General features: G+C 44.2%; 1 protein-coding gene across 1 annotated transcript in view; it reads right to left on the reverse strand.

Annotated features, from left to right (window-relative positions):
• The window catches only part of Ephb1 (EPH receptor B1), a 431927-nt gene that overhangs the window by 29917 nt on the left and 380109 nt on the right, over window positions 1-21901 (reverse strand). Inside the window, exons 11-12 of the mRNA XM_021171331.2 lie at window positions 19079-19326; window positions 12003-12218 (exon numbers count right to left, since the gene is read on the reverse strand). Of these exons, the coding sequence (XP_021026990.1) occupies window positions 12003-12218; window positions 19079-19326 (464 nt within the window). The remainder of the gene's footprint in view (window positions 1-12002; window positions 12219-19078; window positions 19327-21901) is intronic.

Genomic DNA, 21901 nt, shown 5'->3' on the forward strand with positions numbered 1-21901 from the left:
CTGCAACCCTATAGGTGGAACAACAATATGAACTAACCAGTACCCCCGGAGCTCGTGTCTATAACTGCATATGTAGCAGAAGATGGCCTAGTCAGCCATCATTGGGAGGAGAGGCCCCTTGGTCTTGCAAACTTTATATGCCTCAGTACAGGGGAACACCAGGGTCAAGAAGTGGGTGGGTAGGAAAGTGGGGGGAGAGGGTATGGGGGACTTTTGGGATAGCATTTGAAATGTAAATGAAGAAAATACCTAATTTTAAAAAAGAAAAAAATCTGAAGCTATAAAAAATGCTCAGTGCCTGCCATTGTGATGCTTAGCTTAAATTATCAGCTTGACACAATCCAGAATCCCTTGAGAAGAAAATCTCAATGAGAAATTGTCTACATCATTTTGGTCTGTAGTCATGTCTGTAGGTTGTTGTCTTAATTAAATTTATTGATATGGTAAGACCCAGCCCATTGAGGGCAACACCATTCCCTAGGCAAGGAATGAGCTGGACTTTTATCTAAGAGTGGAGAAATTGAGCTGAGAACTCAAGCAACTGATCATGAATATATGCTCTTGGATGTGGGTGTAAGCTCTTTGAAGTTCCTGCCTCGACTTCCCTGTAACAGTGGACTGTAACCAGCAATCATAAGCTGAAAGAAACTTTTTTATTTTTCTACTAAGTTGTTTTTTCCAGAGTGTTTTATCACAACAACAGAAGGGAAAGTAAGACAACTCAGACCCACTTCTCCTGGCTAAATTCCAGGTGGGATTCCATGAACCCCCACATAGAACACTCCATCCCCCATCCTTTACAGTCTGACCATTCACTTGCTGCACACCTGTCTGGGGACATTGTTCCTCCCTTAGGCCTTTATTGATTTAACCCAGCTACTCTAACACAGTTCTCCAAACTGGGTGGCCCCAAACCGGAGAATTTATTGTCTGAAGGCTGGAAGTCTGAAATGAAAGCGTCAGTTGGGTCTTGCTCCTTCTGAAATGGTGCCTCTTCTAGTTTCCAGTGTTTACCGGCAATGCTTGACACTTCTTGGTTTATAGACATGTCATTCCACTTTCTGCTTCTTTGTCACACAGCCATCCTCTCTCCCCATATGTCTCTAAGTATTTCCTTTGCTGTCAGATCTCAATTTGAGTTCTCCATCACTTGATTGCATCCATAAAGATCCAATATATAATTAAGGATGAAGTCTAGGCATGTGTGTGTGTGTGTGTGTGTGTGTGTGTCGGGGTAAGGACTTTCCTATTTCTTATAGAAGTGACACAGTTTTCCCAAGCTGAGAGGCTAATTCAGCTTCACTCAGACTCAACTTCAGCTGACCTAGCCACTCACCACCCAGTGAACACCCATAGGTGCTTTCTATCTTTTTCTGACCTGACCATCTTCCCTTTCTACAAAGCCTCCAGTCCCTGAACCATTACCCGCTCATCCATACTCCCATCCATCTGCTGAAACATACGAAAAATGTCTTTCATCTGCTCTTTTCTCCTCTAGGATCCACTCTATGATTCTTTTTTCAGCTAAATGCGATCTCTCTTTTCTATGCTCAGGGCTCCAAACTCATGTTAAGCATCCAATTGGGAAAAAAAATGATAGGTTCATACTATTGTCAATCACATGCTAAATATAGTATTTAAATGTCTTCTCTAGTAAAGGTCCTCATTTCTTTTGAGGAATAAGTGATTCTTGATTGGTTGGTTCATTGACTTATTGACTGATTTTCTGTGGGACCTCCTCTGAGAAGATGAAATCAGGCCCCTCCTATGGGAATGACACCTCATTCTCCATTTATTTCTCCCAGACCAGTCCTTTCAGACTGGTGTTTTGGGCTCTATATCTAGCTTTACATAGCTTAGCATGACTCCAGAATCCAATGGCTGGGGCTAAATCTCTATGGCCCACTTTGGGCTGTTCATACAGTGTTCCCAGATCCACACTGATTCATCTCTGCATCTATTTCTCCCAGTGTTCCCTTTGGCGCTTTCTTGGGACAGCTGTTTCTTCCTATTGGTACTCGCACAGAGGCTCCCTGCATCCCCACTCCCACATACTCTGCTGAACAAGACGAATGTCCACTTCAGGATGGTACCCTAGTTAGTTTCTCCTTGCCTTTGGGTTTCAGCCCGGGGAATTTCTCTTTAAGGATTCAGTGATACCTGCTTGATAGTCTCCATAATCATATCAAACCATTATAATTACATTATGAATTATATAATTATTTTATGTCTATTTTGTATGCAGGTGAATATGTGTAAGTGTGTGTGTATGTGCATTTTATGCTGGCTCACATGTACTGATGCATGTGCCTGCCTGTGTGTAGGCCAGGGAACAACTTTGAGTGCCATTCTCAAGAACACCATCCATACATTTTGACATTATTTAGACAAGAATGGCTGGAAATTGAGTCCTGGAGATCTTTCCATCTCTCCATCCATAGAAATGGAATGACAGATGTGTGTCAGCATGTATAGCCTTTTTATATGAATTCTGGGGATCGAACGTGGGTCCTCACGTTTGTGAGGCAAGCACGCTGTGCCTGAACCATCTCCCAGCCCCTCCTCTGATTTGGAATGGTACTTGTGGGCCTGTGTCAGAGCTGTGTTACCTGGTAGGCTTGAATATGCTACATGATGCATGCGTGTTAACTGGAGAGCACCTAAGAGAGGCTGCACTCCCATATGCTCACATGCATGTGAGGCCCTAGGTCTGCACACCAGGTTTTGCATACTCCATACCCACTGGCCCAGAGCAGAGAGGGGAGTCTGCATGAGAAACCTGACTAGCCCCTGGGTACTGGCTGGCTTGGGTTCTGAAATTCCATACTGATCCTGCCCCGGCTAATAATATACAGGGCCTGCTAAGAATAATTATGCTGAGTATTTCTCAAAAGGGCACTCCAGTCAGGTCCTGCTGTCCCTATCTGAGCATCTGCTGACAGAGTGACCCAGGGAGAGATCTGAAGAAGGAAGAGGCAAGAACTGCCCAGGGAAGAATGATTTGAGTGACAGAGCACAGAGCAGAATGACATTTGAATTATTCTTCCCCTCCGATTAATTAATGCCAGAGAAGAACTTCCAGGGGACCAGGGCTCAGGTTGATACTGCCTACAATTAAAGGGTCCCCCCCCCATCTTTTCTTTGGCTGTCGTCCTTCCTCTCCATTTTCCTACCTACTCGGGAGCCGGAGCGTATTCCCAAGCTGAGTGATTGAAAGGAGAGCTGGAAACCACTCAGAACGAGGCCTCACGAGGGAAGCCACCGGTCGGAACGGGAGGGGAAGTGTGACTTAGATGTAAAACCACCAGAAACAGGCAGGAGACACGGCTGTGCCACTGGACACAAAGCCACAGACACTGCTCTTCCTAAAGGATGCAGGCCATGGCCCAGGTTCTGTAATCTTCCTTTGTAACTCAGGGTGGCCTTGAACCTGTGCTCTGCCCGCCTCGGTCTCTGCTGTGCCCCCGGTGTTGGGATTAAAGGTATATGCCCCTATTCTGGACCAGAAACAACTTCTTTCAGAGCTACAATAACGTGCAGGCAGATGGAGATCTCTCCTGAAAAGCTCGCAGAAATGATTATCTTTGAGATGATTTTCTGGGTTTTTTTTCTGTGTCTTTTAAGTATTAAATATATTATGAGGGGAAAAAACTCCTAAGGACAACTACTAGAGTAGGCAAGCTCACTTCTTAGAAGTAATGAAAGAAAAATTAGGTTTTTAGCTTTAACTTTTATTTGTTTATCGTGTGTGTGTGTATGTGTATGTGCATATGTGTGTGTGCATGTGTATGTGTACAATAGAAATTAGAGCACAACTTGTGAAAGCTGGGTTTTTTTTTTTGTTTTTTTTTTTTCTGCCATGTAGGCTCCAGGGATTCAACTCAGGTCTTAGATAATTACCCACTGATCCATCTTGCCATCCCAGGTCTCAGTTATGTTGACAGAGCCACTAACACAACTGCAAAGATGAAGACTGCAGCTAAGACAATAATTCACAGGAATAATAGATAATTCAGGGGCAATAGTGAGCTGCTACTGCTGCTGCTGCTGCTGCTGCTGCTGCTGCTGCTGCTGCTGCTGCTGCTGCTGCCTGCTGCTGCCTGCTGCTGCCTGCTTGCCTGCCTGCCTGCCGCTGGCCACACTGTAACTGGATGACCAGCTCATCACAGAGGAGCAAGAACATCTGCAGAGCATGTTTGGGTTGTGCTATGACAGCAAGTGTCCCTGGTTCCATAGGGAAGATGGACTCCTGTGCTTCAGGCCCATCTAGTGCAGGGCATGAGTGTGATGCAGATGGAACTATTCTAGAAGGTGTAACATGTGAGCTGCCCAGGCAGTCAGTCAGTCAGTCAGTCAGTACAGGAAAAAGGGGGCAGCCACAGGGCAAGGGGGTACCCGAAAAAGCACCAAAAGAAGGACAGGGATCATGGAGGGATAAGAGCAGTGGGAAGATCATGCAGAAGACAGCTTCTGCCTCCTGCCCAGAGGAACAGATGCTCTGGGAACAGCTCCTCTTGACGTTCACAGATGGAGACAGAGACAGGGCAGATACCAGCTGACATAAGAAGAGAAGTCAAGGTGCAGGAGAAGGAAGGCCCAGGCTTGGAAGGAGGCAAGCTTTAGATGTGACAGAAACAAAGAATGTGGGAGGAGCAGCTGCTGGAGACCAGAGGAAGGAGAGCAAAGGCGCAGGGCAGAGAGAGCTCCGAAGCACTTGGAAGACTTTGTGCACTTCACGATGAAACAGGAAAGCCCTGGGGGAGTGGGACCTGCAGAAGGCAGACAGACGAATGACTGAGACTTCTTAGAGAGGCAGCCCAGGAGGGGTGCTCTAGGACAGGAACACTGACACTACTTTAGCAGAAGAAACCCACCTGAATACTAAGGAGGAAGACTGGACATTCTGGGACAGGTAGGGCCTATTTTGCACATCCAAAGAGAAGAAATGATGCTGAATAGGACAAAACTTTTGGTTCCCTTGGCATAAAGCCCCTACCGAGAAGTCTCTGGGATCCTGTTGGAATTCTGCACACCAACGTCAGCTGCAAAAGGGCAGAATTCAGATTTGGGGGAGCATATGAGACTTGAAACACAAAACATATGTCACAGGTGTGACACCTTTCCTGGGATGTGTGGGCTGTTTTGTAATGCCATAACATTAGACAGAAGTATCATGAGCCTATAATCTGTGAGGTCAGACACTGAGAACGGGTCTTTAACAGTGCACAGGACACACATCACAGAATGCAGACATACACCCACCAAGAACTAGCATGTGCAGACTGATCAGGTGTTCAGAGCCCAGTCTGTCTTGTTTTTCTTTTCGTCAAGACAGGCAGGAATATCAGTAGCTTCTCAGAACTCTCTCCTAGGTTAGTGAATTTATTGCAATCATAAGGAAGCACAAAGGAACAAATTTTATCTGTTCATTATTGTGGGAGCCTGTTGGGAAGAAAATGCTCCTGGGGCTAGAAATAGCAATTTAAAGTGGAGAACAAACACCCAGAGAAAAGGAGTAGGGTGGAAAAGAACGTCAGAGAGCCAGATGAAGGATGAGGGCCTGGGAGGAAAGACTAGAGAACTCTAATAGCTATTAATGAGGTCTTCACTTACAAAGAAACACCAGGTGAATTAGAAGATGATGATGCTAAAGGGGGCTTGGAGGGGCAGTGTGTGTGTGTGTGGGGGGGGTTAGTGTGGAGAGAGTGCTGTCTCCAGAACTGAAATTATGGGCAGGAAGCTGCAAGCTCCTCTTTTGATATGGGGGTGGATATGCTTCTAATAAATAAACCCTCCAAGGAATAACAACAAGTATAACTGAAGACAGACATGAATGAGGAAGAGGGGAGAAGAAGAAAGGAAGAAAGAAGGGAGGGTGGGAAGGAGAATGGGAGGAGATGGAGTTAAGAGGGAAGGGAAGAGTCCCTGAACTTTCTGGAAACCGAACAGCATAACGCTATATGTTTTTGTAGTTTTGCCTATGGACAGCATCAGTCTCCACAGTCTGCTTAATGCTAAAATTCTAGTGGGAAAAACCTCACCAATTTTCTGGTACCCAAGAGAGGGCAAGCAGGGTTGTAGCCATCAGAACTGCTAGGGAGGAAGGGGCCTGACCCTCTAGCTGCCCCTAAGTGCTGCCTGTATAAGACAGGCTAAAACTCTCAGGAACTGAGAGCTGAGAAGCAGATACAATCTGCAGTTCAACTATAATCAAGTTATCTCCTCACTCAATTACATCTATTGATGCTCTAGATCGTGTAACAGAAACTAGTCTCGACAGCATAAAATTCACAATGTCTATCATCCCAAATTTCTATATGTACAGAGAGCCAGGGAAATGTGGCTCATTTTCACGGGAAAGAATAATGAAAAGAAAGACTTCAAAGAAACCATTGTAGCCAGGTTCAATGATGTAAAGGAAAATTCCTTTAGTGAATGAAAAGATGAAACACCTTAACCAATAATCACAAAGCACAGAAACAAATTAATTAGGCTCCATGGCACTAAAGTATACAGATTTTTAAAAGTCTTGTTCTAGCAGGAGAAAAGGGAAGTAGAAATTTTTTTCAGAAATATGGTGGAAAGCATCCTGAGTATGTGAAAAACAGGGATGTACAGATTCAGGAAACTTAGAAAACCTTAATTGGGATAAACTTTAGGGAGAGGAAGCATTCCTAGGTACATCTTAGTGAGGGTTAGGAAACCAAACATGAGACGTGCTTGGACACCAGAGAACAATCTCTCTCTCTCTCTCTCTCTCTCTCTCTCTCTCTCTCTCTCTCTCTCTGTGTGTGTGTATGAATCTCAGATCACAGATCAGTCACCATGTACCCTAATTTTAGTCTAATGTCTCCTCACGATGTAAATCATGATATACAATCTTGTTATCAAACATCAGTTACATGATTCCCAGCCTTCTCTACAAAGTTACTTTGTTGGGTTTCTGTGTGTCTGCACGTATAGGCACACAGATGCACAGCATGTGAGGTCAGAGGCTAACTGCAAACATCTTCCTCTATCATCCTCTCTGCCTTATGCTCTTTGTTCTCACGGGGAGCTCGGATTCTGCAGCCTGGCTCTCCAGAATGTTCTGTTTGGTCATTCTTCCCCAGCACTGGGGTTTGAGTGTTTGCAGACACACACAGCTTTTACATGAGTGCTGGTGAGCAGACCCAGGTCTTCCTGTGTGTACAGCAAGTCCTTTAGCAACAGAGCCATCTCCTCAGCCCCTAAACTAGTATTTAGAAAGAGACTATTTAAAGCTAGGTAAAAAATCTGCTCCTCTCATCTGCTGATGTTTTCCATCATAAATAAACATTAATTGATAGCTGCCAATTAGCAGCTCTTTAATAATATTCCAATAATGACTTTCCTCAGTATAAGGAACCGTTCTCTTGTTCTATTAGTGTGAACTCAATAGCCTTATCCTATTTATCTTATTAGACAAGTTATGATCTGTTGCTGTCATTTTTGTATGGTATATTTTAGGGTTCAAATCACCTGAGATTTAGACATTAGAAGGTGCTTCAAGCTGAGTATTTTGAATTTTTTTGGCATACCCTCATCATTATTTGAGTGCTTTCTCACTTTTCGACACATACAGAGAAAGGTGTGCTGACTCGCTTCATTTTTCCTGCTGAGGCTCCGGAAGAGGCCATGTCTCTAATGAGCCCTGGTTACTTGAATTGGGGTAGATAAAAATAATCAAGACCCTTGCTGCAGGCAGGCCGCTGCTTCCAGTCATCCTAGACCTTATTTACTTGTCTGTCTCCCAGTTAACACAAATATGGCCGCCCCAGCTCAATGCCTCAACAACTCATGCCACCTTCCATGCTTCCCATGTGTGCTTCACTCTTCTAATAGCTCTTACTCTAACCAGGGTCCTCGTGAGTCACCCACCAGAGTGGTAAAGCCCTCGCATGTGGGTGTAGGTCTCCACTAGCTTAGGATATCTACCTTTGCTGGACCTGTCAAGGGCTGTTTTGGTGAAAGAACATAAAAAGAAAGCAAAGGAAGTTTGGAATTTGTTTTTGAATATATGAAAATAGAAGAATGGAAGAAATTCACAGGAAAAGGCAAGTGGAGGAGGGGAGCCAGATTATTTTTCTCAGAGGTAAATCTTATGTCTTTGGACCATGATACACACACACACACACACACACACACACACACATATCTTTCTACCCCTTGAATGGTTTTCTATCATCCCAATATTTTCTTCTTTTCCATGACCAGGATTGCTGGTTTCTTATCTAACATACTTGCCTGTCCCTCTTGCCACTACTCCTCTGCTTGTGTGGCCTAATGTGACATGGTCCTCTGGGGGAGAAGAATGCTAAACTCTGTGTGTCTCCAAAGTACTATGTTGAAGTCCTAATCCCCAGTGGAAAGATATTGAAGGCAAGCTCTTTGAAAATACCTATGTTTAGAATTAGACCACGAGGATGCAGACCCCAGAGTGGATTAATACCCATAGTACCTGAGCAGACATATGAGAGCACTCTCTATTTCTCTAGTGTAACACCAAGATATCCATAAGGACATAATTAAAAGGCGGTTGCTACCAAGAGCCTGAGCACAATATTATCTTGACTTCAGACACTCTAACTTTTTCAGTGGCTGGGGGCATTTCATCTCAGCAGCCTATGTTGACTAAAGCTGACTTATTCTTCACATCTGTTGAACACCATCATCTCCTCCTCTGGATTAATCCCCCAAGATGCTATCAGAGCACACTGTGTTGCTCACTGGTCTCTCTCTGCTCTAGCAGCAGGTAGCTGTGCCATCACTGAGTATATGTCTGATGAATGGCCATGCCATCAGTAGATTCTGTACATTGCATTGTGAAGCAGTAATATCTATTTTGATCCTGATTATATGCTTATGTGCTAGGGTATTGACACATAGAAGATGTTCAGTAAATGTTTATCATTTGAATAATTTCTTTGTATTTCCAAAGCATAATCTATTTGACCAGTAAATATGTTCATTGTTTCTATTTCTAGGAAAAGGCAAACAGAAGAAATGACATGAGAAATTGATGAGTCACATGACTCTACAACTGATGCCCCTGAAGACTCTGAGGTCCAGAGTCAACAGGCTTACCATATAGAAGAAGCATATAAAACCATGGCAGACAATCTAAGCAATATGTACAGAAAAATGATACAGGAAGTTCCCCCTAAGAAGCTTTTACTGTAAGGTATACTATAAGGTAGATGCACTGTTTATATTTGACTCCATCTCTACTTAAGTGACCCTGGACCACTTAAAGTGTTAGTCCTTTCAAAGGCAGACTAGTGCACTCAAAGACCAGCTGTGAATACAAATGCATGCGTGTGTGTATGTGTGTGTGTGTTTGTGTGTGTGTTGACCTTGACAAAAGGGGATTTTACATTTCACTTAAAAGAAAAAAATAATCTAAGACTATTTAAGAAAATGTTTTGAAGAGAAGAATGGAAGATAGCTTATTCCTCCTGAATAGGAAGACTTTCATTAAAATGCTGTTATATGATATATGCTCAAGTCATTATGGCTATATCAATAGGAAGTGATGCTGAATAAACAGATCAACAGACTCAGTTATAGGAAGACCTCAATGTCAAGGATGGCATAATATTTTGGAAATAAAGTATATACTGAACAAGTCAGCATGTTTACCTTGACAAAACTAAGCAAGAAGTAACTTTCCAATCAATATTTAAAAATATGTTCCAGAATATTCCTGGCATCTGTCAAGATAACAGAAAAATAAACAGCAGGCTCATTAGGAATAAAGTCCTACTGCACATAGCAAGAAGGGTGACTTTCCCAGACATGATGTAAGGAAAACCAACCGTTTTTACCAAGACCTAGATTGATTATAAAATCCTGATAAATACATGCATGCATACATAAACATATGAACACTCAAACAAACTCAGAGCAGTGATTGTATGTGAGTGTGTTTGGCCTACGAAGATTGACTAGAGGCAGGAGGCACATGGAGAAGCCTCCTGGGGTAAAGACTGGATTCTTTATCTTGCAGGAAGTTCGAGTGTTACAGCTATATACATCTGTTGAAATTCCAAATTTGCACTTCATATGTGCACACCACTGTGTGCAGAAACAAAAGTACATGTCAACAAAAGTGATGCCCAGAAAGAGAACCGGGTCAGAGTTCAATGGTGGCGCACAACGCAAGACACTCCTTCTGGGATCTACCAGGGGTATATATGGACATTCTAGGCCAAAGTCTGTAAGGTTCTAAGTTATGTCTGAAGTTTTTCTGAAATAAACTTGTGGGAAAGTAATTTCAGATGTGTTAAGTCTTTACATATAGGACAAACACCAACATAATGCAATGGTACTTAAGACTCTGAGAAACATTTCAGAATTTTGCGTGAGGAGAACTTTAAAAGCAAATCAGAATCCCAGGAAGATGTAGAAGAAACAATAGACATTTTTGACTAAATCTCAATGACGTCACAAGCCAAGTGACATTGCATCAGTTGTATCTACAACAGGTGGGCACCTAACTGTATCATATACAATAAGGGGCTAACATTCCCAACACAAATACGGACCAGCTATGCAATGGGGGGAAAATCGGGAAAAGATACAGTGGAAGAGAGAAAGATAAGATCTGGCAATTATATAAAAATGCAAATTGAGATAACACAAGGTGCCCACATTTTACTATTGAATTAGCATAATTTCAAAGACTGTTGACCTCCATTGCTGCTGAGGATGCTACGTGTCAGACACACTCCCAGGAGAGTATAAATATTCAATAAGCATTGGAAAGCCAATCTGGAAATAAAAAAATAAAGTTCCATGGGGAGCACAGGAACTCAGAGAAATGAGCATAGTGTGGTCAAAGAGAAACGTGAAAGGAACCACATCTAATTTAACAAGGATGCTTCCAGGCAGTGGCTGGACACTCTGGCCCGAGTGGCAAATCCAGCTGGTCTCTGTTTGTAGCCCCAGAGCTCACAACAATGTCTATCGCTTTTCAAAGGGTCACACTGCAACTGGTTACATCATTCTTTACATAATTCTCCATTTTGCCTCTTGGCCAACAAAGCCTAAAATACTAGTCAGATGACTCTTTAACAGAAAAGTTTACAGACTCCTACCATGGGGGAGTCGCCATTCACTAAATATTTTGTGTTATTGCTTCTCTGTATTATGTGAATCTGTCCATTTCATTTTTTTGAAGCTTAAAGTAGATAGGGAGGCAGTAAAAGATATTGTTGAGTCATGAATGTAAGTGGAAAACAAAGATGCTAGCTAGACAACCACGATAGCAGTCTAGGCCAAAGAGAATGCAGCCTTATAAGGTCAGGGACAGTGGAGGAAGAGTGGGGATAGGTTTCTTAGGAGTCACCATCAGGATGGCATGTTGAGGCACAGGGAGAAATCAATGGTGACTCTTCTATTTTAGCCTCTAGTTAAATGGTGCCAGCTATGGAGATGGTGAGATGGGGCAGCTACACTGGAGAGGAAAGCCGGAAGTCTATTTTGAGTGTATTATGGTTCCAAGAGGGATTGTGTGAAGGAAGCAGTGGGATAGAGATTAGAACTGCTCAGGATGTGGAGGGGGAGGCTGAGAGAAGATCAGGACTCAGAATGGAACTGGTACTTAAAGGCCCCTGGAAGCAAGATAGGAAACTGAACTGGATTCTGATGACGCAATGCTCAGTTCAACTGGCAACCAGAAGCCTCCTTCCTTATGAAAGACATTGCTGCTGCTACTCTTTCCATTTGGATTCTCCATATTCATCTGTTCCAAACCGCTCTTGCCACTGGCTACGGAGCACAGTGGCTTCCAAGTAGACAGCAGCTCCTTCTGATGAGCTGGGGTCAAATCTTTACCTGGACACTGACTGCTGTTATTCCTACTGAAAGGATGGGGTGCCCAGTATCTGGCACCCTAAGTAGAGAAAAAGCTCAGCTACGGGTCCAAAGATCAGCCATCACTGATTCATGCCATGATTTCCCTGAATAGACTAAGGACTCACCAAGGAGCTGGTGTAGGTGGGGTCTGAGGTGTCATCCTGGAGGTAGCGAGAGAGGCCAAAGTCAGAAACTTTGCACACCAGGTTGCTGTTGACCAGAATGTTTCTAGCAGCCAGGTCCCGATGCACATAATTCATCTCAGATAGGTACTTCATGCCAGCAGCGATACCCCTCAGCATCCCCACAAGCTGGATCACGGTGAACTGTCCATCATTTTGCTGTGATAAGACAAAGAGGAGATCAGGATCAAGATGGGCTTCAGTGGCTAATCGGGAGCCTAGACAGCATGGCCGACGGCTTGTCAGCCCTCTGTCAGCACCCAGCATTCAGCTCTCCGTTGCTTCTTCCCACTCCTCCCTCCTCCTCATCTCTTCCCTTGAATGCTCTGCTCTCTCCTTGCCAAGCCCTGTCGATTTCATCTCCAAATTACATCTCAAAGCCTTCCACTCCTTTCCCTTTCCACTGCCACCATTCCAAACAAGTCATCGCCATCCATCACCTGTAACAGCCTCCTGCACCTGCACCCCTACAATCCATTCTCTCCATGGCAGCCAGGGCCATCTCTTCAACACATAAATCAGGCCATGTCACTCCCTGGCTTAAACTCTTTAATAGCTTCCAGTTGCATTAAGGGAAATCTCCCAACTCCTCAGTACAGCTCAGGAGACCCTAAGGACTAGCTACTGCCTTGCCTTAGGCTCTAGAGTCACAGGGACTAGAGCACTCTATGTTCTTTCCAAGGTAAGTCCAACTTGCCCCAGAATTTCTTAAGTACTATTTCTTCTGTTCCTTTTTTTCTAAGCCCATCCTTATGTGCCCTTTGCTTTCTACTTAAATCCCCTTCCTCAAAGATGATGTCCTTAGGACCCCCTCCCTCCAATGTAATTAGCATTCTCTGAACACTGTTTTCAAATGTCTTACCATATTACCTTGTACATCACAACTTTGAACTTTGTGGCTGTGTGTATAGCACAACCTTCTGACTGTCCTTTGACTCTAACTCTTTGAGCACAAGAACCCCCATCTCTAGAGGTCCCCATAATATTTTAAGTGATGAAAACTTTAACAGAGAATAGAAGGAGGGGGTGCTCAACACCTTAAAAAGCACAAATAATTGAATGACCAGCATATCTTGCTATTTCCCAAACTCTCAGGCATCTTTGTATTTTCTGAGCTGTCAAGCTTTGCTTTGGGTAACCATGTTCACCTCACTGGGGTCAGTGGGGGGGGCTAAAGCTCACACTCTGGGTCTGGTACCTGGAACCCTGCTAGTGACCCTCACTGTGCCAGGCTACATTATTGCTTTCTCCCATCACTGGTGGACTCAGTTCCAAGCACAGATGTCTTTCCTATCAGATAGATTTTCATCAAATAGAATGTGCCTTCTTTTTGCTACATACAACCTCAGCATCTTGCCTCTGCAAACAGTGGTTAAATAGGTGGGCCCTGAGCCATGCTGCCAAGAAATTTCCTTACCATATAGTTGAGTCTTAGTGCTTCCCCAAAGGGTTTTATTCTATATTAATCAGAGCCTACCCTATACATGGAAATGTTGCAACTGGAAGAAAAGTGAAAGGTGGCAGGGTACCTGAGGTCTAGTCTAGTTACTGTTGAACATAGTTATGGGCAAGCCACATTCTCTGCCTTAGAAGTCCATGTGAGAAATACAGAAATCATAAGCAGTGTGAGGAGCCCACATTTTATTGAACATCTACTGGAGAGATTGCATAACACACCCACATCTCTTATCTCCTTTCAACATGGATGGGTGTGCCATTTTGCATGTGCTACAAGGGCTGTCCCTTCTCTAGAATCCATCAGTAGCCAGTGATTCCATGGAGGAGTATGAACTGGTGTTGCCAGCTTGATACAGACCTAGACCCAAGAGGGAATCTCAACTGATTAATTGCCTCCATCAGATTGATCTGTGGGCATGATTGTGAGTCTTTTCTTGATCAATGATTAATTTGGTCAGGGCCCAGTCCACTGTGGGTTGTGTCCCCACTGGACAGGTGGTCCTGGGTAGGAGAAGAAAAAATGCTGAGAAAGCCATGGGGAGCAAGCCAAGAAGCCAGGTCCCTGCTTCCACTCCTGCTTCCGTTCTTGCCTGGATTCCCTCTATGAAGGACTGTGACATTTGAAATGAAACAAACCCTTCCTCCCTAAGTTGCTTTTGGTCAATGTGTTAGCACAGCAACAGAGAAGCAAAGTAGGACACACCCTGTGGGCCAGGCTGCCCTTGACTGGCTTCCTAACCACCTCCCGACCCTCCAAGAATGCTTTGTCTGTGGCATTTTCTTCTAAGGACAGAAAATATAAGTGCCACGTTGGTTTGTGGAAAGACTGATGGATTTGTCCATCTGTGAAGGATGAATGTCCCAGGGATGATTCAAATCCTCCTCTGGAGGGAACTTCCATCAGCACCTTCTACCGAAGCCAGCCAGTCCCGCAGGAGTACCCAGCCCTTTTCCCGAGCACTTTGCTGGGAGATTTGCCCTTCAGAATGTCCCCATGCAACTTCTATAGATTCTGAAGCTGCACCCCAGCTTCAACTCACACAGGCTGGATTTTATTCAAATGCTATTTTTCTTATTTCTTCTTCATATGTGTAGGTGACATTATAATGAAAAATTGGTATCCCACTAAAGCTCTCACTCACTCTGGAGAGGAACAGTGTGCTTACCCACAATGAAAAAGGTGTGGGCACGCATATAGAGTGATGTCTGAAGTTTTGCTAAAGTTTGCTGCAGTATTCCTGGTTTTGTTTAATATTTAGACCAGGTATCGCTATAGCTTCTGGGGTGAACAGAGGCCAGAAGTGGCTAAACATGTGGTGTCTGGATCCAAATAGATGCAGATTGGACCCAGTCTCTGCTGTTCATTGGCCTGAGCACCTGATTTAGCCTACAGAGTGGTGATTCCCATAGCTAAATATTAAGAGCCCAGTGTCCTCTCTTCCTGGACTCTGTGGAGGTTCAACGTGATCAAAGGTTAGAAGTCTTCATTTGGGGCTTTGTGCTGCCCTGATGTCATCAGTGATCATGGTACCCAAGAGCCAGACTGTCCCTTCCTCCCAGTCATCTCTTCTATGGACCTCAAATGCTCCTGTTGAGGGAATCTGGGGTCCAGTTCTAGGTTCCTGGTGTTTTTCTGAATGTGTGAAAGCCACTCTCTGGCCATTGCTCTTGGAAAGCCCAGTCCAATGGGCGTTCTGAGTTCAATGTAGAATGGGTCAGCAGGGTAGAGGAACCCAGCTGCCTACCAACTGATATTAGTGAATGAAGAAGACTTGATGACAGACACTTGGAATTGGAATCAGTTCACAAATACCGGTGTCTTCAATTACTTGACTTTCAAATGGAAAAATAATACTTCCCGGAATATGATCAGAGCCTTCAAACTGTCCCTGGGCAGAAGAAAAGGCAGACAATATTGTATTGTTTTCACAGCGAAGATAAAGAAAGTCCAGAGGGTTTACGTGATCGGCCTTAAATCACTCTGTGTGGGTTTGAGTTATAACACAAGTCTAAATCCGGAGTGGCAAATTACTTCTCTGCTGACATTCCATCTCTGATCCTCTGGTAATGGCTGCCTTCGGTGGTGTGTGGAAGAGACGGCTGCATAAGCTTCACAGGGAGAAAAGCCACCTGTGACTAATGATGCTGCTGTTATCTGGTCTTTGAACTTCTGTCCCATGCCTCGTCCTCTGGAATATGCTGACTCTGCAATGGGCAAGTTTCCTTAGGAGCTCGCTGCAGGGTAAGCATATCTCTATAGGAAGGGTCCTGACTCTGAATTTACTATCTTGATGAAAACCTAAAGATATAAACATGCTACACTTCCTCCCGATGCGTTCAACTGTTTCTTGCTCAATCCACTCATATGGCGCCTGTATGGAGATCAAAGGACATCTTGATTCTCTCCACTATGTGGTTTCTGGGACTTGAACTCAAGTAGTCAGGCTGGGGACAAACTCCTTTACCCACTGAGCCAAACCATGGGCCCTGGAAAATTGTTTTGAGAGACAAACATTATCCCTTAAATTATATAGGATGGCTGTCCACGGGCTTTGTAATTGCAGAGATAAGGACACCAGCATAGAAAATAAGCAAAACAGAGCGACCAACCACCTGGTTTCTCTCGGCGACTTTGAGAAGCAACTGGGCTTCATGCCGCGCCCCCATGGGGGGAAAAAACATGGTACAGCAGACCTGGATGGAGTGATTTAAAACTTTCTTCTCCTTCTCAAGTGCTTTCTACTGAAATTGCTTTCCAGCAAATGCATGGAGCCACTTGGCGGCTCTCATATCAGACAGGGAGGATTTAGGTATTTCCACTTTCATTGACAAATCCACTTCAGGAAATGAAACCCTTATTTGATTTGTTTGAAGAGAATGAATCATAGATTTTTTTTAAACTAAAAGAGAACTTTTAAGCCCATCCAGCTCGATGCCTTTAGTTTATAGATTGGAAAATTGAGTTAACTCCAGGCCACAGGGTGACTCATAGCTGGAGCCAAGTCAGTCTCAGGACTTCCAATTTGATATTCTTTCCCTAGCTGCTTCCTTCTAGCTTAGATCCATGGAGGAGCTCCCCTGATGAGAACTGCCCCATTTGACACCAATCAGTGACTTCCAAGAGTCTTACAGAAATGACCATCGAGGAGTGAACCAACGGTGACCACGAGGAGCTTTTGACCATACATGGATCTGAGCTTCAGAAATGGTTTTGAAGCTTAGAGAAGAGCCACCAGTTGGGTGCCATTAGATCTTGGGACTAAGAAGAAAATATTCAATAATCAACTGGGCAATGCAAAACTCTTCCATTTGAAACAATTAGCAACAAGGAACCACCTCCTGGGTATTTCCAATCCTTCCAGAAGACAGGAATTTTAAGTCCTTCAAAGACAGGAATGGAGAGCGGATGAAAGGAGATGCAGAACTCTGAGGCCCTGACCCAAGGCCAGAGTGAATAGAGAGCCCTCTCAAAGCTGCTAAGTCCAGGACTGTCGGAAAGGGAACAGTTGTACGGTTTAAGAACTAACTCTTTTCCTTTCTTTCTTGAATGGTGGTCCTAAAATTATCCTCCTTCCCAGAAGATGGACCCTGTAGAACTGAACTGATGACCTATTTTTTCAATTTTATCAAGCAGCAGATACATCAATTAATGTTGCTATGCTCCAGGGTTCAGTAGTAAGACTGAAATTAGATTTATAGATTACCTGCCTTCACGAGGTGCAAGCAGTCAGAAACGCTTCGTTTCCCTGCTGCTCTTGGCTCTGCCTGCTCTTGCCACCCTTTCTGGCTGTGCCCTCACCTCTGTTTTTCTGTGTTCCTCTCTTGCCCCTAAGGTTCCTCCCACTGTGCATACATACAGCCTCATTATCATGAACGAACCCCAAGTCTATGTGTCCTGGGCCCCAGGTGGAAAATGCTCTGTCTGGGAGGAGTCACAGGATGGGACTTTGATTTTCATAGTCTCCTGGAGGATGTATCACCCTGCCCTATAAGTGACCTGGGGACAGACTCTGATTACATTCTTCCAACCATGTGGTGACTTTCTCTGGGGAAGAATCAAGCAGCACAGAGGAAACGAGCCCAGACAGGGTCTTGAGGCTGGCCCAGGTGATGCTTGCCTTCTAGATACCTTCATTGCCTTCACGAGGTCTCTGATCATCAATGCTTGCTCCTGGAAAAGCACAGTGTATGCCTCACTTTCCTGTGTCTACCAAGACAGTGTGTCTCAGGGTGATTAGTTATAAAGCATTAGAGCTGCATTTCTTCTATTGCATAGGCCCAGTAGTCAGTGTATGCTTTGCCAGAGCAGTCAACCAATTAATGTTTCAGTATTAGTGGATGGTTCTTTGATCAGTAACCATAGCTGTTGACTGTATGTAGGGACTTGCTTCGCCTGCTTGCCGAAAGTCCTCATTCCAAAGGTGATGGCCATTCTTTGATGCTGTTCCCTCTGCTCTCAGAATCACTAGATGTCTCCCTCCCTGACACTCTTGGTCAGGTGTGACTCCCAGTCTAGGTTGGGCTACCATCCATTCTCCATATGCATCTGTGATTTCCCATAAGAAAGTGGCTCCATTGCAAACACAGCCTCATGAGCATGAGTTCTGACACTCAACTAGAATGCTTCCAGTTACATACACGGCTGCTGCAGGGTAGACTGACAGTCACCGTTCTGCACAGATCCAGGAAAGATTTCTTGGTACCTGTGGGAGTCTATCAGATGCCTCTTTAGATGGCAGGAGGCTCAGGAATTTTCTAGAAGATGGCAACCTGTTTTCTTTCTGACCGGCCAACTGAAGAGAACGGGCTGGAGGCTGGCTATGCTGGTGAAAGACAGCAATGGCCACAGACCATCTCCTCAGTCTCAGTAATTCATGGAGATATCTGGGACCATTCTTTGCTTCCACCATCTTATTCAACCTTAAGCATTTGCTGAGGCCCTCCCTGTACCACCCTTGCTCTGAGGAGACATCAGACAATGCTTTGTTCCTCTCTTTTTAAAAGTATATTTTAAAATCTTCAATATGCTTTAATTACAATATAAGTATATCACCCCTCCCTGCATTCCTTACTCTTTCTCAAGCTCTTGGATCTTTGGCTCAGAGAACATAGTGGAAGAACTGACGGACAGAAAGAGTACATGAGCCTGAATACCAGGAAATCTTCAGTGAAACTGCCTCTCTTAGAAATGGCTGCATAAATAAGACACAAAACAAACCCCAACAATATCAGGAGATGCGCTAACAAGGAAGAAGGAATGTCTCATGGTGGCAGGGAGGGAGTTCCACCCCTACACTGAAAGCTATAGGCAACTAATGACGGCTGAGAGAGGGATGATCGAGGATTGGCCTCTCTCGGGAATGAGGCATCCTGATTGGTTACCCAGTACAAAGTTGTTCTTTCCGATTAAGAACAAACCTCTGCTAACCTTGCCAAAGTTAAAACCTGCCCACATGTGACCAGCCAGTCCCGAAGGCAGATTATCCCCACAGGACCCTTCTCCCCAAGACCTTTCCCCTCTATCCAGCAGTATTAACCCCCCACAACCCTGTGGCTCTTACCCGGAGGAAAGAGTCTAAAGCGCCGTTCTCCATGAACTCCGTAATGATCATGACAGGCCGGCTCTTGGTGACGACACCCTCCAGGCGAATGATGTTGGGATGGTCAAACTGGCCCATGATGCTCGCCTCGCTCAGAAAATCCCGACGCTGTTTCTCTGAGTACCCAGCCTTCAGGGTCTTGATGGCCACATAGATTTCCCTCTTGCCTGGCAGCTTCAAACGGCCCTTGTACACCTCGCCAAACTCCCCTGAAATGGCAAGCATGCAATTAGGCTGCTCATCCTTCCCAATCCGTGGGACCACAAGGGGAGGCATCTTACCAAGAGCAACGGTGCTCAAGGTAGGCTTGTGATTTGAGTGAAGAGATGGAAATTAGATTTGTTCTACGCAACTGTGATGTCTAGGCTGTAATCAGTTCGTAGGAAACACAGAAGGAACACTAAAGCACACTCCTCACGTCCGTCCTTAGAAATAGTTTGAGTAGTTGAAGTGTAATTTTAGAACATATCCAAGTTTGGGTTTTGTCCTGCCCTTAATAGTGTGTGTGTGTGTGTGTGTGTGTGTGTGTGTGTACAAGTATCTTGGGGATGGAGGCTATGAGGTACTTAGGTTGATGCTCCCACATTAAAGTGAACATATCAGTAGCTAGTCTGTCCTCTGGTGGAAAGCAGATCCTGAAAAGTTAGGAAAGGAACAGGTTTATCCCTGAAAGATAAAAGGGGGAGGAAGCAGGATCGGGATGGAGAGCCCCAGATCACAGCAAACTTATCCCAAGCCGACCTGATAAACTCTCAGGCAGCCTTGCGGGGAATAAAGAGTTCCTGTTCTCAAAATAGCTAGCCCCTAGTATCCTGCTGGGTTCAGCCACTGGCTGGGGGCCTCATGCAGGAGCTGGACCTCTGCAGGAGACTGGAGTCAGATTCAGGGGCTGCTGCAGCTTGAAGCCTGGCAGCTGAACAGTAACATATTCCACCAAGCAGGCACAGGCTGAACATCTCCATGGGTGTACAGCAGGATTTCACCATATTTTTTTTTTTTTTTTGCAGTAAAATCACTACGAGTAAAAACAATTTTGATGACACCATTTCATAGCTGTCTAAAAGAGAAAAAGTCTGTTGAGTCCTGCTTAATGGGCTTTCAAAAGTTATTTGATGATGTCTCCTGGTTTTGTTGCTTCTAGTTTTTTCATGGGAGGTAGTAGTTAAGTGTCTCCTCGCAAGGGCTTCACTGAAATGCATGTCAGAGGCCTGTCAGGAGAAACAGGGGCTTCTGCTGGGCAAACTTTTGTTTTGTGTTTTGTTTTTTTTTCACCTTAAGCTTCTAAAAGAAAATGATAGAGCAGACTGCGAACAATCAGATAGACCACCGGCCACATCAGGAAGACTGCTAGCATGCTTCCGGTGCTTCAGCCTGGACTTCCTGTTGCTTTCTGCTACAGAAGAACACCGGAAGAGAGCTATGCAGAAGGACTTTTATGCAAAACTGCTCTGAATTCTACTGAACATGGCAGAACATGGGGCTGGAGGAGAGGCTGGCCTTAAGCACCATTAAGAAGATTTCATCCCAGCCTAATGCTCAGAGAGCTATCATTTGTAGCGTTGGCTTTGACATTGAATCATACGCTGCTTTGGTGAATTGCTTGAGGTCAGACTGAGGCTCTCTCATGTTTGGAGCTTGCACACCTGCTGGGTACCTGGTGCGTGGCTGGCATGCCAATGAAAGTCAGTGTGCCATATGTATTGTTATCTGTTTGGACTCTGCCTTGCCCACATTCAGGTCATAAAGTGTTGAGAACCTGACACTGTGTCACCCAAAAGAAGCCAAAGTTCTGACACTTTAAGTTGTACATAAAGGAATGCTCGTGGGGGTTGACAGCATGGCTTAGCTGCTAAAGAGCCTAGGAGGTGGCTCAAACTTGAGAGTCTCAGTTCAGATCACCAGCACAGACATAAGAAAAAAAAATGCTATGGTGGCACATGCCTGCAGAAGTGCTGGGGTTGTGGTGAGCTACAGGTTTGCCAAGACCCTGTCTCAAAATGTAAGGGACAAACAGTCAATAAAGATACTCAGCCTCAATCTCTGATCTCCAGACACATACATAAAAGTGAACAGACAACCCACACATACACATGTGTACACCCCAGCCACACATAAGTATGCTTGCCACAGCAGTAGATGAATACTGAATGCCCATGTCAAGGAATTCTGGGAAAACCTCATGTCCATCTCAGGGAAGGCCTAGAAATATTGAAAGCAACAAATGAGTGATTCGTGTTGACTGAAAGATGTTCATGTATGGTAAGTGAGGGCGAGAAGGAAAACACATCACAGAACATCACTTGCTGTGTATGCCCATATAGGATGCATGTCAATAAAAAGGGAAATGATGAAACATACATATCAAATGTATTTTTAACATCAACTTACTTTTTAAAAATGGTTCTAAGAGAAGGATGGAGATGGGACATGGGAAAAGAGATTAGTTAACTGAGTTTAGTTAATTTTATGTTGAGTTGCTATAATAAGTATAGCTTGTGTAGTTAAAATGCTGAAAATTTAAAGTCAAGTACTAAACAAAACCTGCCACATATATGTGTCTATCTATATACATATACATATACATATACATATACATATACATATACATATACATATACATGTACATNTACATATACATATACGTGTGTATGTATGTACAAATGTATGTGTCTCTCATATACATATACATATACATATATACACATACACATACACATACACATACACATACACATATACATATACATATACATATACATATACATATACGTGTGTATGTATGTA

The sequence above is a fragment of the Mus caroli genome, chromosome 9 (genome assembly GCF_900094665.2).
Source record: "Mus caroli chromosome 9, CAROLI_EIJ_v1.1, whole genome shotgun sequence".
NCBI classification, from domain to species: Eukaryota; Metazoa; Chordata; class Mammalia; order Rodentia; family Muridae; genus Mus; species Mus caroli.